General features: G+C 35.6%; 1 protein-coding gene across 5 annotated transcripts in view; it reads left to right on the forward strand.

The window, feature by feature from the left end:
• CNKSR2 (connector enhancer of kinase suppressor of Ras 2) overlaps positions 1-13,482 on the forward strand; it is a 273,911-nt gene that overhangs the window by 201,677 nt on the left and 58,752 nt on the right. For 4 of the 5 annotated variants that reach the window (XM_075196557.1, XM_075196558.1, XM_075196560.1 and 1 more), the window contains 3 exons: positions 2,362-2,429; positions 3,668-3,768; positions 7,526-8,054. In XM_075196557.1, coding sequence (XP_075052658.1) covers positions 2,362-2,429; positions 3,668-3,768; positions 7,526-8,054 — 698 coding nt within the window. Of the gene's footprint in view, positions 1-2,361; positions 2,430-3,667; positions 3,769-7,525; positions 8,591-13,482 lie in introns of those variants that run through there. The other variant, XM_075196561.1, reaches the window with a different exon arrangement.

Below are 13,482 nucleotides of genomic sequence, written 5' to 3' on the forward strand. Positions count from 1 at the left end.
ACTAACAATGGCATTGAAATGAACTTTAGATGAACTTGGCTTGGTTTTTTTTATGCACAGAGCTGTACATAGTTTATTACCTGGATATGACCTGTAACAAGATCTTATTGACTGCTAGCTACAACTGCCAAAAGTTGTCATATGACAAAAGTCAAGCCAGCCAAAATATCTGAACAGTTGATATCTCCGTTCCTTCAAATAGGCTGAGCATGACTTGCAAATTCATGGACGATTGCTCATTTGTGTCAGCAGAGCCTATGGAATAAACGGCTCACCACCAAGGACATTGCTTTATTGAAACTAAACCAGTTTTATATTTGAGCCAAAACGTCTGACTTTGAGAAATGATTTGGAAGTTATATACAGTATACCATCAAAATCATGCTTCTTTTTTTAATGTCAGATCTTCATTTCTGTATAAATCATCCATGTCTGCCTTTTCTACTTTTACTAGCTCTCAAAATGTCAAGGGCAAAGCAGGATTGTCACAGTGAAGGAAGGAACGAACACGTACTTTTGACCATCCAAAATGATTATATTATAATCATAAATTGCGTTTCAAAACACCTAAAATAAGTGACTATAAAATTGATACGTGTATGTTTAGATATAGAGGACAGAAGTGATATTTGGGTGAAGGTTTCCAAATCCACATTTAATATATTTAGAAAATTGTATTTTGAGCATCACTTTGTTTCTCAATTTGTTAGATTATGAGATTGTGCTTCCCTTTTATGTTTTTGTAGTTGCTCACAGTTGTGAGACTTGTATCAGTTGTGTGATGCGAGTGCCTACTGGCTTACCATTGTCTTGCAAAGTGTTTTGGGAGGAACACACTTAATTAGACTTCAAATGTGTCCAAAAATGATAAAAAAAAACAATATTTTGTGAAATATTTAACTGTTTCTTTGTCTTAAGTGGCCCAAAGTCATTTCCCAATCACGCCACAACATTAATTGACCATCATTGTCCCAATGCTATTCTTTCTGGGAAATGTAAATGTAAAAATACAGTATGGGATAGCAATCCACGGTGTGATGGAACAAAAGCTCAAATGGAAGAACATGTTTTTAACTGAAAGTTTTCTTTGCTCTATGTCAAGCTACATCATATCACAATCATGATGCTACTTTTCCATCTTTTACCTTCGCTGTTATGCCAATGAAGATGTGCGTGCATATAGTGTGTATGTATTTTGTGTGTGTTTGGATATATATGTGTATGTGTGTGTGTGTGTATATATGTGTATGTATATATATATATATATATATATATATATATATATATATATATATATATATATATATATATATGTATGTATGTGTGTATATATATATATATATATATATATTTATTGTGGAAACCATTCTATTTCTGTACATTTTTTTTTTAGTTTGTGTATTTGGCTATACATACTCCTGTTTAGCACTTTTGCATGACGATAACAAGTTGCAGGGACTTAAGGTAATAAGATCCACTGGTAAGTTAATACTTAAATTCTATCAAAAATGCACAGGGTATTGGCACTCTAAAGAAAAATTAAAGTGGCAGAAAACGATTGGAAGTGAACAAGTCCCCATCCTATTAAATTCCGTATCCTCAATTAATAGACTTTCTGGTGTGCAACAGTCATCCAATCGGCTCTAAGTGACATGAGGAAATAAAACATTTTTCTGTATTTGTGGCAGCTGAATGGACCATTGGCAAACTGCAGGATTTCCAGACAATGGACACCAGCCCATTCTGCTGGTTGGTGGAAGGAGGGGTGTTAAAGGCTGAACTTCTTTTTCCTGCGTCTGGAGGTTTTCTTTAAGGATTACAGTGACACAAAACAATAATGTTCTGACATAAAATATTTCAATCTTCAAATGACATAACCACTGATTTCTTCATGCATCGTGGATTTTACTTAAATGTATTCACATTTCATGATTAGTTGCAAGATTTGAGCTTTGATAAATTTACTTCAATACCCATAATGCAAAGCAAATCCCTGCACATCATGGGAAAAGCAATGTTTTATCTGAATGGGAACTATGCTTCTTTATTTGCAAGTGTTTGCCTCTATTCATTAGCTGAATTTTTTTTTAAATTCAAAAAAACTTTAATTATAAAACTATTAGCATGCAGTCAATTTGCACATCAGTTTAGACATTACACAATACAATTCTCAATTGGCCAAAAGCAGTGGCATAGAACATAAGAGAGTATGTTGAATGAAAAGCAAAACATCTTCATAACAGGAAAGAGGAAATGAGAGCGCTGAATCTACACAATAATAATAAATAAAAACCATAACAGCACTGTCTATTTTCAAAGGATGCACAGTTACTTTTATATAATTACTTTCCCTTTTTATAGGTGGATTAGTAGAGTTAACCTGGCAGCTTCTGGCTATGCAGAGAGAGAGCGGATTAAACAAGATCAAGGTAGCCAAAGCATATCTTGAATAATAACTTAATATTTAAATGAAAACCTCAATTAAAATGCGTGTTGTGTTTAGTGTGTCTTTGAAATCATGAAAAGCATTTTTTAATTACACAATAATGAAAGATATTTTATTTGTGCTGAACAGCTGATTACCATTACCATGTGTTTTGCAGTTATAAGGTCTCAAAAGCAGAAAAAAAATATTTGCAAAAACCTGTTTCTTTGATTTATCTTATTGTAGGCAACAAAGCTAACATAACAAACATCTATCATCCCATTGCAAACGTCTGAAACTGACGTTATCTGTTTATAGTCAAAAATCCGTATGGTTTGCATCATTGGAGGGCTGGCAAATTGTAGCCTGGAGGCAAGACTCCGCTTAGCAGCCTATTAGGAACATTTTAAAGGAAAAAAATGCAGGTGACCCAGCCCAAGGTAGCCCACTATGGGACCGGCCTGGGGGGCAGACGCCCCCCTGCTGAATTTTAAGATAATGATAATGTCACTTGATCCTTTACCTGTGAAGTAGACTCTGGCAGATTTCGGGCTGATAGTCCTGAAAATATGGGGCAAATTGAATTTATGCAAAGTAATTTATCCAAAACCAGATACAAATACAAGTGTAGTAGAATAATGGGCTAACCCTTTCCAGGTGTGCCCTAGTACAAAATAGACTATAACAAAAAAAGTTGTATGTTGGTACCTAGAAAGAGGGGTGCCAGGTGGGCTTGACCTTTTTACATGGCCCGGTACTGCTTAAGGTCAGATCTCGGCATCACTTGTTACTCCTATGGACATAGAGCAAATGTATCTCAAAACAATTTTTGCTTAATATCTTTTTTTCAGGGATTTATATTTTATGTGAGAATGGACCCATTTGTTTTTATATAACCACGTTTACTTTAAGTGTGAAAATACATTTCAGTACACTATGGGGCAGGTTTAATTCCGAGGAATATCACGGCTGTGGATATTTTCCTTTTTATACGGTATAAAGTAACGCCTACTTTTTTCACACAACAAAATTGCAACGTAGTGTCTCAAAGCCATTCCAGGACACTGCACTGCGATTTCGTTTTTTTATAATTGAATCTGTCTCTATATCTTAAAATGTTTCACTTTGTAATGGTTTAGCAAGATTAAAACCATTGATTATTTTGTTTGTATGATTATGTTACCTTTTGCAGATTCACTTTATGTTGTACAGTGAACTTTATATGTGCACTATATCTTGCAGACTATTGGAGTGAAAGTGATCAAGAGGATGTTGAAACACCGTCCACTCCAAAGCAAGACAGCCCACCACCCCCATATGACACATACCCAAGGCCAGCCATGGTAATCACCATATTTATTTTATATAAAAATATAATCTATTAATTCAAACTAACAGCGAGTTGCTGCTTTAATCAGTGACAATGAACCTACGACACACTGAGATAACTCAGGAGCACTATACCCTCGTCATCCTTGCACTAGGGTAATGAAAGCAAAACAAAACTTAATGTGATGCTACTACATGGGGTTGTAGAATAAGTTATTTTCTTTGTTTATGTTTTGTTCATGTCCGTTTCATATAAATTCTGAATTATGATGAGAAAATGATTAAACTCTATTTGCCATAAAAAGGTTAGCAAAGTGTCAAAATTAGTCTCTAAAATTATAATGTGACCTTGCATAATTTTTTTTTGAGGTGCAAACAAAGATCGGCGATGTTTTAGTACTGTAACATTATGCAGAGCCTCATCTTGAGGGCAAACAGTGGGTACCATTGATAAACAGCTGCTGGACTGCAAACTCTAGGTTTTATTAACCGTTTCCGAACAGATGCCTAAACAGGCGCATTGCATTTTTTCCTGTGAAATGACTGACTTTTCATGAACATCATTGCACCAAGTAGTAGGCAAACACTTCTGATCACCTACGTTTTATGTAGCAGTAAGGAGCCCCATGAATTGCAAATAAGTTCTATGTCTGGATTCTTGCCCCCCAGTTACACTTAGAACTCTAGCTCTCATTTGTATTGTGAATTTAAAACTCTGTATAAATAACAGCACACAGTCACTTTGCAACAATTTTATATTTTACATTTGTTTAGCAATTACATGATCTGCAGCAGTGACTTTATAGCTCTGTTTTACTATTCTACTTTTTCTGTCACTTGTTTTCTACACTTGTGGTAGATAATCCAAACCAATTAAGAACATTTTTGTTCGCTCAGTTACCGTGCTGTCAGGGAGGTGGTGCCTTTTGAGGTCAACAGCTGCCCCCCAGGTGACCAGTTTCAGTGACATTTGAAGTTTATAAGGAGAATATATCTATAGATAATTTATTTTGGTATACAATTTTACATAAGATAGTTTTATGCCCTTTTTTTTATATTCTATTTATTTTTCGACAAAAATGCCTCCCTGTAATTTGTCTGCCTCTACTAGAACAGATAACAGCATGTACAGGGCCATTCTTAATACTGATCGTTTTTACATTATTTATTTAAAAATGTAAAATTGATTTATATTAGCATGTTTGACATACTTTTATATACTCCCTGTCACCAGCATAGCACTTTTATTTGTGTTGCTTGTATCTGTATGATGTGTGTGGATGGCTGTTTGAGGAGCTGGGCCTTGGGTATATTGAGAATCAAACAATAGCGGTCATAATACTTACTGCCACAGATGCTTTGCAAAATCCCTAATAAAACCATTCCTAAAGGCCCCAAGCCTTTCTCTCTTTTCCAGTATGGTGTTTAGTCACCTATATTTGCAATGTGTTTGTACCAGATTGTTCAGGTACTCTTACTTTAATAAATGGCTGTAAAAGCAGCATTATTTTTTTTTTATGCATTAAATATTATTTTTAGCTATGTTTATTTTTGCCACTGCAGATTCCAGTCAACTGTCTTTTCGTGCATTTGAAAATTTCCAGTCAACTAGAATTAATCCTGTCAATGGCCGCTGGTTTTACAGTTCAGTTTTGGGTGATTGAGCATACACCCCCAAGTTGTTTTAATATGCTTTATTGTAGTTTCATTCTTCATTCCTCACATATGACACAATTTTAAATATTATATAATTATTTGTGGTTAATAGAGAGGCTAATTCCATTTCTGCTCATTTTCTTTTTAAGTTAAAACCCCACCTCCCTTTTTGTCCCTACATGAATTATGGCGAATCAATTTTGGAGTCCCTGATAAAATGGGATAGAGCATCTGATTCCTGAGTAGGCCACAGCAGAGCCTCTGTCAGACGCTACTCTCCAACTCCTATTGCTATTAATAGTTATACCTCTTAACCATAGGCAGTTAGTAAGCAGATTAGTCTATGCCTTAAGTTAGCGGCAGGGGCGGATTGGCCATAGACCTTACAGGGAAGTTTCCCGGTAGGCCGATGCCTAACGAGGCCACCTGGAGGCCACCTCAGATTTTCCCGGGGGGCGCATTTGGATGCGGCGGAGGGAGGCACGTACAGGAAACCAATCTAAAATATTGGTGTTCAGTGGGCAGCAACAGGCAGCCAATTGCTAGGCTCCCACGGTGCTGTTCGGCAGACAGGAAGTCTAACTTCACTTCCTGTCTACCTGATGTGAGAAGAGACGCTGCTCAGAGCAACTGAAGGTAAGTGAGGGGGGCTTAGTATACTATACTATACTAAGGGGGGCAACCTATACTATACTATTGGGGGGCTACCTATGCGATACTATACTAAGAGGGGGCTGCCTATAGTATACTATACATTTGCCCTGCATGGCTTTAGAGATAACCCACTGTGTGTAAAGTCATCACATCTAGGTTTTTCTAAATGTTACTACAACCAAATTCCTGTAGTTCTAAATCCCGCCTACTTTTGTGTTGGTCCCACCTACAGTTATTTTGGTCCTGCCGACATGAGGCCACTTCAATAATTTTTTCCAGGGCCACTTTAAGTTCCCAATCCGCCCCTGGTTAGCGGTGCCTATGATCTCTAATAGTTCACAGTGCTGCAGCAGTTAGCTAGATGGCAGTACTGCTGAGTGTGAGACCTTAAGAAATTTATCTCTATCTCTCCATATATATCATTAGTATCATTGAAGGAGCGGTATAGAGACAGGTCAGATCACTGGTTTTATGTAAGAGATGTTAATAAAAACATCACTCCAGACATTCAATATATGGAATTATTAGGGATGCATCTTTATTTGTAGCTAACATTATTGGTATAAGGGGCTTTAGGGCATATAAGAAGTGATACAATCCACTGACAGATTTAACCCCTAATTAGCCCATCACAGAGGTATAACCTCAATTGAGGAAGATATTTTTTGTAAATCAGCAATTGGAGTTTGATTGCTATATCATTGAGCGGTCCTATGAAAGCAATAATCTATCTATTATATAAGGATATCAGAGTAGCTTCGCGGCTAGACAATAAGTATTGTCTATTTTAACTGATTTATTATTTATGTGAATGTATGTTTGCTATTACAAATTTTAAATATTTCGCTACTAGAAGTACGTTACAAACATAATACACAATAAAGAATGATTTTAATAATGTTAACATATTAATATAATGCTGATATATATGTTGTTTATACCCATTCCTGAGTGCCCCTTAAGGTCATTTTCTCTTTTCTCTGTTTATTAAGGTTATCCATTTATATGACCGGGTGCACCCCTCCTCAATAAATATTCACACCAATATTGGTGTTAAGGGGAATTATATAAGTGGTGGAGGTTAATGAATGGTACATTTTGTGCAGTCAAACATCTTCTCAAACTGCCTCTAGTTGTATCATCAAAAAGTTTCTGGCCTCTGACGTTTAAAATCTCACCACCAATAGTCTAGTATTGTTGCTGCTGAAAATCCAAGTAGCTTCAAGTAGATGTGTGGTGACCCAGCAAGAGGCATGATACACTGCAGCCTAATCATCTATCTGTCAGATCAGACTAGGGGTGTGGATTAGTTATCACCCATCTTAGATTTATTGTAGGATATTTATGGGTCTCATTGTACTGAGGTGTTTGCTTGTTGGTGCCGAAGATCAGCATGATTGATGTATTCAATATAGGCTAGCAAGATCCATTATAAATACCATTTTTTTTTTTACCTTACAGATGACTTGTGCCAGCCCTTTTGTGGAACCAAAACACAGTAGGTTATCTTCCACAGGAACCTCGCAATCCCAATCTTCCCATGAGGAAAACCGCCTGGAACTTGCAGGGAGTACCAACGATTCTCCTGTGCGTAAAACCGCCAGTCAGAGGCGATCTTGGCAGGACTTAATTGAGACACCGTTAACCAGCTCAGGACTTCACTATCTTCAGACTCTTCCTCTGGAGGACTCTGTGTTCACTGACCCAGGAGTGGCCTCCCCAGATCACAGGCGGCAGTCTACACTTCCAGCTCCAAAATACCACCAGCAAGATCACTATGGCCTATTTCCTTTAGCTGAGGGTAACAGATTACAAGTATTAGGTGGCAGTAGGGCAAAACCACGCAGTTTCACACTACCTAGAGATGCTGGGTTAAGCCATTGTGCTCCTCTGTCACCAGTGAGTATTTTGGAACCAACAGAGCCATGTCAAAAACAAGAAATTCAAGAGGAGGGCACTTCCGAAGAGCCCGAAAAACCAGAAGACGCAAGTATGTATTTAAGTTTTTCTAAACAGAAAGCATGCAAATGTAGATACTGTGAATGCATCAAATAGAGATGTGAATGAATGCCATGACTCGGCATACATAATATCTCCAGTATGGACTCTTCATAGCCTGGCCTATATGTATTTATTCAGTTTGTAACTACAAAGAACAAAATGCAAGAGGAATAATTCAGTACATATTTATAGATTTCACAAATAGGTACCTTTCTTTAAAATATTTAAAATACCTTTCAAGTTTATGCTAGGTAATGGTTTCCCCTCTGTAAGAAACCTAATTGACTTTTTCATAGGAAGGAATTCAAATACTTATGGTTGAAAGGACCATGTTACTAGGTCACTATTGCTCTAAATAAAAAGTATATATTTCCACGATTCAAAAATAACTGCCACACCCATAAAAATGTTTTAAGTCTGTACACAAAGCACAGCATTCTATACAAGCTATTATCTGTCATATCTGGATGTTTTTATGTGCAGTATATGTTTATGCATGAAGTAAACTGCTCATGTTGTAATGTTCTTCTTGTGGATCAGTGTATTCATCCTGTGAGATGCTGTAGAGATGTTTATTGTAAGCAGATAGGTGTTTAACATTTCTGTAGGTTTTGTAAGATGTCATCTAATAAGTAGTGAGTGGCATATTCGTTTTTAGCATTCCTTTTATTTCATTTGTTAATCTTATGAAAGTGTTACCTTAGAAACCAAACTGTACAGTACTTGGAAGAGGATAGAGGGCTACCATTGGACTTCTTAGCAAAGAAGAGTGTTTGTTAGAGACCTTTTATATCATTCTTTCAGTGTAATAGAAAAACAGAAAACCTGTTGTTTTAAGGAAGTCATCTCCCTCATTTGTGTGTATAATGATCTTAACATTAACACCAAATACAAAGCAAAATACCAACTTCATCCTTAACCTAATAACCTTAATCCTTTACATTTTTCCTTTCAAAAATTCTTATTGTATTTTAACTACACTTTAATGCATTAGTTCTTGGACTATTGAGGTACCACCCCATGACAGAGAATGTGCGGTGGAATTTAAGTGTTTAAAAACGTCACTACTACACCTGCATTAGCTGCTCCTCAGCTGCCTAGTTACTAAACTGACATATGTAGGGGCACCCGTTCACTTTACCCACCAGAGCCTGATATGGAGAGAACTGAGCTTGCTTGAGAGAGCGACTGATCCAAAGGTAAATGCCAATGAACAGGGGGCTACATGGTCATTAAAACAGAATCCTTAGTTTGCCTGTTTCTAGTTAGGCTTTGCAGGGGAAAAATCATAACAATACACTTTTGAACTCTTAAATAAACTCTGCATTTGAGATCCAACTGCAAGTTACCCATTGTGTTTTGCAAAGGGATATGCCTTAGCCCTTTCCCACTGCTTCCTCAAGGTGACCTTGTTGAAGCCACATGTACCCAAGGAGGTGACGAGCTGAGGTTAAAGTTTGAAGACTGGGAAATCCAGTGAATCCGGTAAATGCAAAGCGTGCAAGTTTACTAAAAAAAAATGAAACAATTTATGGATAAGTATAATCACAGCCACACTATTAATACCTTCCTTAATTGTGACACACAAGGGGTTATCTATTGTCTTGTGTACATGGACCCTCAGGTATATCGGAATGACAAGCAGACTGTTTAAACAGAGATTACTTGAACACATAGGAAATATCTGGAACGCGAAACAGGATATCAAGAAAATGAAAATTATAACCAGGGTGGCAAAACATTTCCTTAAAGTCCACAATAGTAACCCCAAAGATCTGATTGCATATATCATGGAGAAAATCAATTTAGGAATAAGAAGAGGAGACATAAAACAGGAACTCTTCAAAAAAGAAGCTAGAATGATCTTCCTAATGGGGACTATTCATCCACAAGGGCTGAATGAGAACAACAATTACACTATTTTCCTACAAAATTCGACTCTTGTATCCATATCCCTTCAAATTAGATCAGCTGCTTAATATGTTTAAATAGATTAGAAAGTATTAATAAAAATAAAATTCATTTCTAAATGGATACAATCTATATTCCCAAATCCTTTACTGATAGTCAAGCAGTTCTATGGCAGAGTGACTATTAGAAACATTAACAATGAAAGATACATAAATAAGGAATCTATTTAGACTATGCACTCCTTATTGCGATTTTTTTCTCTTATAGTGTAAATAAAAATAGAAAATTAAGAAATATACCTCCTTGTATATGTAACAATCATATTCTAATTTTCTTATAATATATAATCAAAATTAAAAGGTTGTTACACTATATATTTACATACACTTCATAATAGACTCTATTTCATTTTCACTATAAGTCACAATATTATTTTAAATGAACACTTACTTTGTTCCTCATTTTGTTATAATGGAACTCTTACATGACCCTTTTATTTTAGTTATTCACATTAAGCACGTTTTAATTCCATCACTTCTATTTAATTCAGGCTTATATGTATAGACAAACCTTATTATAATATATATAGTAGTGATCAACATAAGATTTAATGTGTCTAATAATAATTTCAATTAATGGCAGTCACGTTATTATAACATATAAGATAAAAAAAAATCACTATTATAGTAGAAGCAGACATTAGTCATTTAAACATAAGAGACATGTAAATAATAAATTCATCAATTTATAAGTTCTTTATTTTGAATAATACTTTTTATTTAAAAAAATGCCCCCTTTTTTACTATATTTGGTTGTCATTTACAATTAAGTAAGTATGATTCTAGAGTTATCCTTATTAGATCGATTCTGGACCAATCAGAATCATTAAGAGGCGGGACTTTTAATATATCTACTTATAATAGGACAGCGCTACTGTTCATCAATCCAATAAAGCCTTCTCATGACTGGCTGTTCTGATGTCAGATGGAGGTGTGGCCCCCTTACTATTTTAGAAATGTTATATCTGTCCCTCGGCTTGCCACAGATTAAGCATACCTTAGCGAAACGTGCGTCGGAGTTTCTGCTATCTTCATCAAATTTTGAGGCTGCTCATCTTCTATACAGATATTTGCTCCGTTTAGCCCACGGTCTATTTGGAGTTCCTGCCAGGCAGTCTGCAAATCACCTCCTATAGCTACGACTACAAACGTTTAGATACTCAGATAATAGATAGCCTTAGGGCACATCAATTATCTCTATGTGATTGCCTGATGATAGAAGGCACACAGTAGGATTTGGCGTGGGATAGCTAGCAGCATTTTGTCAGAATATATTTAGAAAAGGTGATAGGAATTTACAACCTTCTTACCTGGCACAACCTTGATAGTTCGAGCTCATTATCTTAGAGATTGAATTAAGAGCTTTAGCCCTTTGAACTATATAAAGACTTTATAGGTGCAGCTAGCAGTTTTAACTCACTTATGTTTGTACAATTTTCACTTTGTTTTATATTTCGCTAATTTTATATTATATTTTACAATACTAAATAAAAGTTAAGTTTTTAATTGAAGGATGCTTCTCCTGCTAAATTAATATAATAGTGAGAGTTGAATGTGCACTTGTAGTAACCAACTTATTTCTCTTTTTCTTATTATAAATCCAGTGAATAGTAACATTGGTTCTCAGATAATATGAACTCTTGTATTCCAACCTATAGACATCAATATGCACTTGACTTCTTTCAAAGAGGAAGGGTGGGAACAGCAGAGTATAGTGTAGTGTACATTTCTTGGACCCATTTTGGAAACAAAGAACGGAAACTAAAATATTCAACAAAATGTAACACTTGGTCCCAGCATTCCAAATGGGACATGCCTTAGGGGCATATTTACTAAACTGCGGGTTTGAAAAAGTGGAGATGTTGCCTATAGCAAACAATCAGATTCTAGCTTTCATTTTGTAGAATGTACTAAATAAATTACTAGAATCCGATTGGTTGCTATAAGCAACATCTCCACTCTTTCAAACCCGCAGTTTAGTAAATCTATCCCTTAAAGTTGAGAGACTCTGATGCTTGCAAGACTATCATAAAAGCTGTGTGGCACTTGCTGGCTTCTAATGTAGGGTCTAGAACCAGTGCCTTGAATAGTTGGAGCTGCAAGAGCAACAAGATACATGTCCCTCTTTTGTGCTTCACTACATAAAGTCACTAGTATTGTATCAGATAACGCATATAGATAGACAAAGTGTATGCTAAAATTAGCAAAGTTCCCACATTGTGGTTTACAAAATGACTTTCTAAAAATAATGGTATTATTCCCTTTTGCTTTCTCCGCTATATAGTAGACTTTTTAAATTCCTAGGCATCCAACGGGAAAAATAAGTCCTAAAGTAAAATGTATATTTCAATAAAAGCTATAGTTTATATTTCTTGGATAGGTTTAATTGTGTGTCTATTTATAATAAAATACAATGTCCAAGACCCATGTGAGCAGTTTGAAAATCTCAGACAAATCTCTACAAAGCTTATTGCTTTTCTAGGGAAAATAACCCCATTCGTACTGCTTACGAAATCTTGCATTACTTGGATTAGTGATATACTTGAATAACTGAAGTGTTTATACTCCACTAAATCTGACCAGCATGCTGTATGTTCATTTTGTTTAGTGAAAGCTGGTTTGATTAATGCTATGCAAGGGGGTATGGTTTATTAATCTTTAATATTGCTCTGGAATGGGGAAGGTGCAGTGCATGGAATTCGAAAGCATCATAGCTCTAAGCAAATGGCTTACTTTTTCTTAGGGGAGGGAAATGTTCTGTATAGAATGGTGAACTGAATCACAATGGGCAGTTAAAGTCCTTGCAATACTGAAAGGAAATCACTTTACTCTACTTTTGTTACTTCAATGTTTTCTTTCCTCTAAGTTGCCAGTAGTTATGTATTATGTAAGGAGAGAAAATTCTGAGACACAATTTAATGATAAAACTAATATGTAAAGAGAGGTAAATAACCTATTTAATCTCTAATTCATATGGTGCTTGGAGATAATGATATATTTTCTCCAAACCTTATTTATTGTGTAGACACATTGATATTGGAGTCAACAGTTGTTTTTTAATATTTATCTAATTTTTTTTAATTATGGTTCTCCTTGTTGCTCTGGATCATGATATATCTTAGTTGTAACATATTTAGATGTCCATTAATTACTTTATTGCATATTTTTATTCTGAATTGTAACTAATAATTGGTTGGAATTCATTTTGCTGTGTAATGTTTTAGAATGTGCTGGTGCTATCTAGGATAATATCTATTAAATCAGGGGACTTTTAAAAGACTCAATATCGGTTAAATTAGTCAGTTGCATTTTCTCAAAGGTTTTGGATTGGAAATGAGTTATTAGTGCCTTACCTTAAAGAGGACTTTTAGTAATCCTCCACTGCTGCTAGGCTTTGTTCTAGGTACATGTAATGTGTGGATTCCCCAAAGGGATCCACAAAATACA

Source organism: Mixophyes fleayi, chromosome 2 (genome assembly GCF_038048845.1).
Source record: "Mixophyes fleayi isolate aMixFle1 chromosome 2, aMixFle1.hap1, whole genome shotgun sequence".
NCBI lineage: Eukaryota > Metazoa > Chordata > Amphibia > Anura > Limnodynastidae > Mixophyes > Mixophyes fleayi.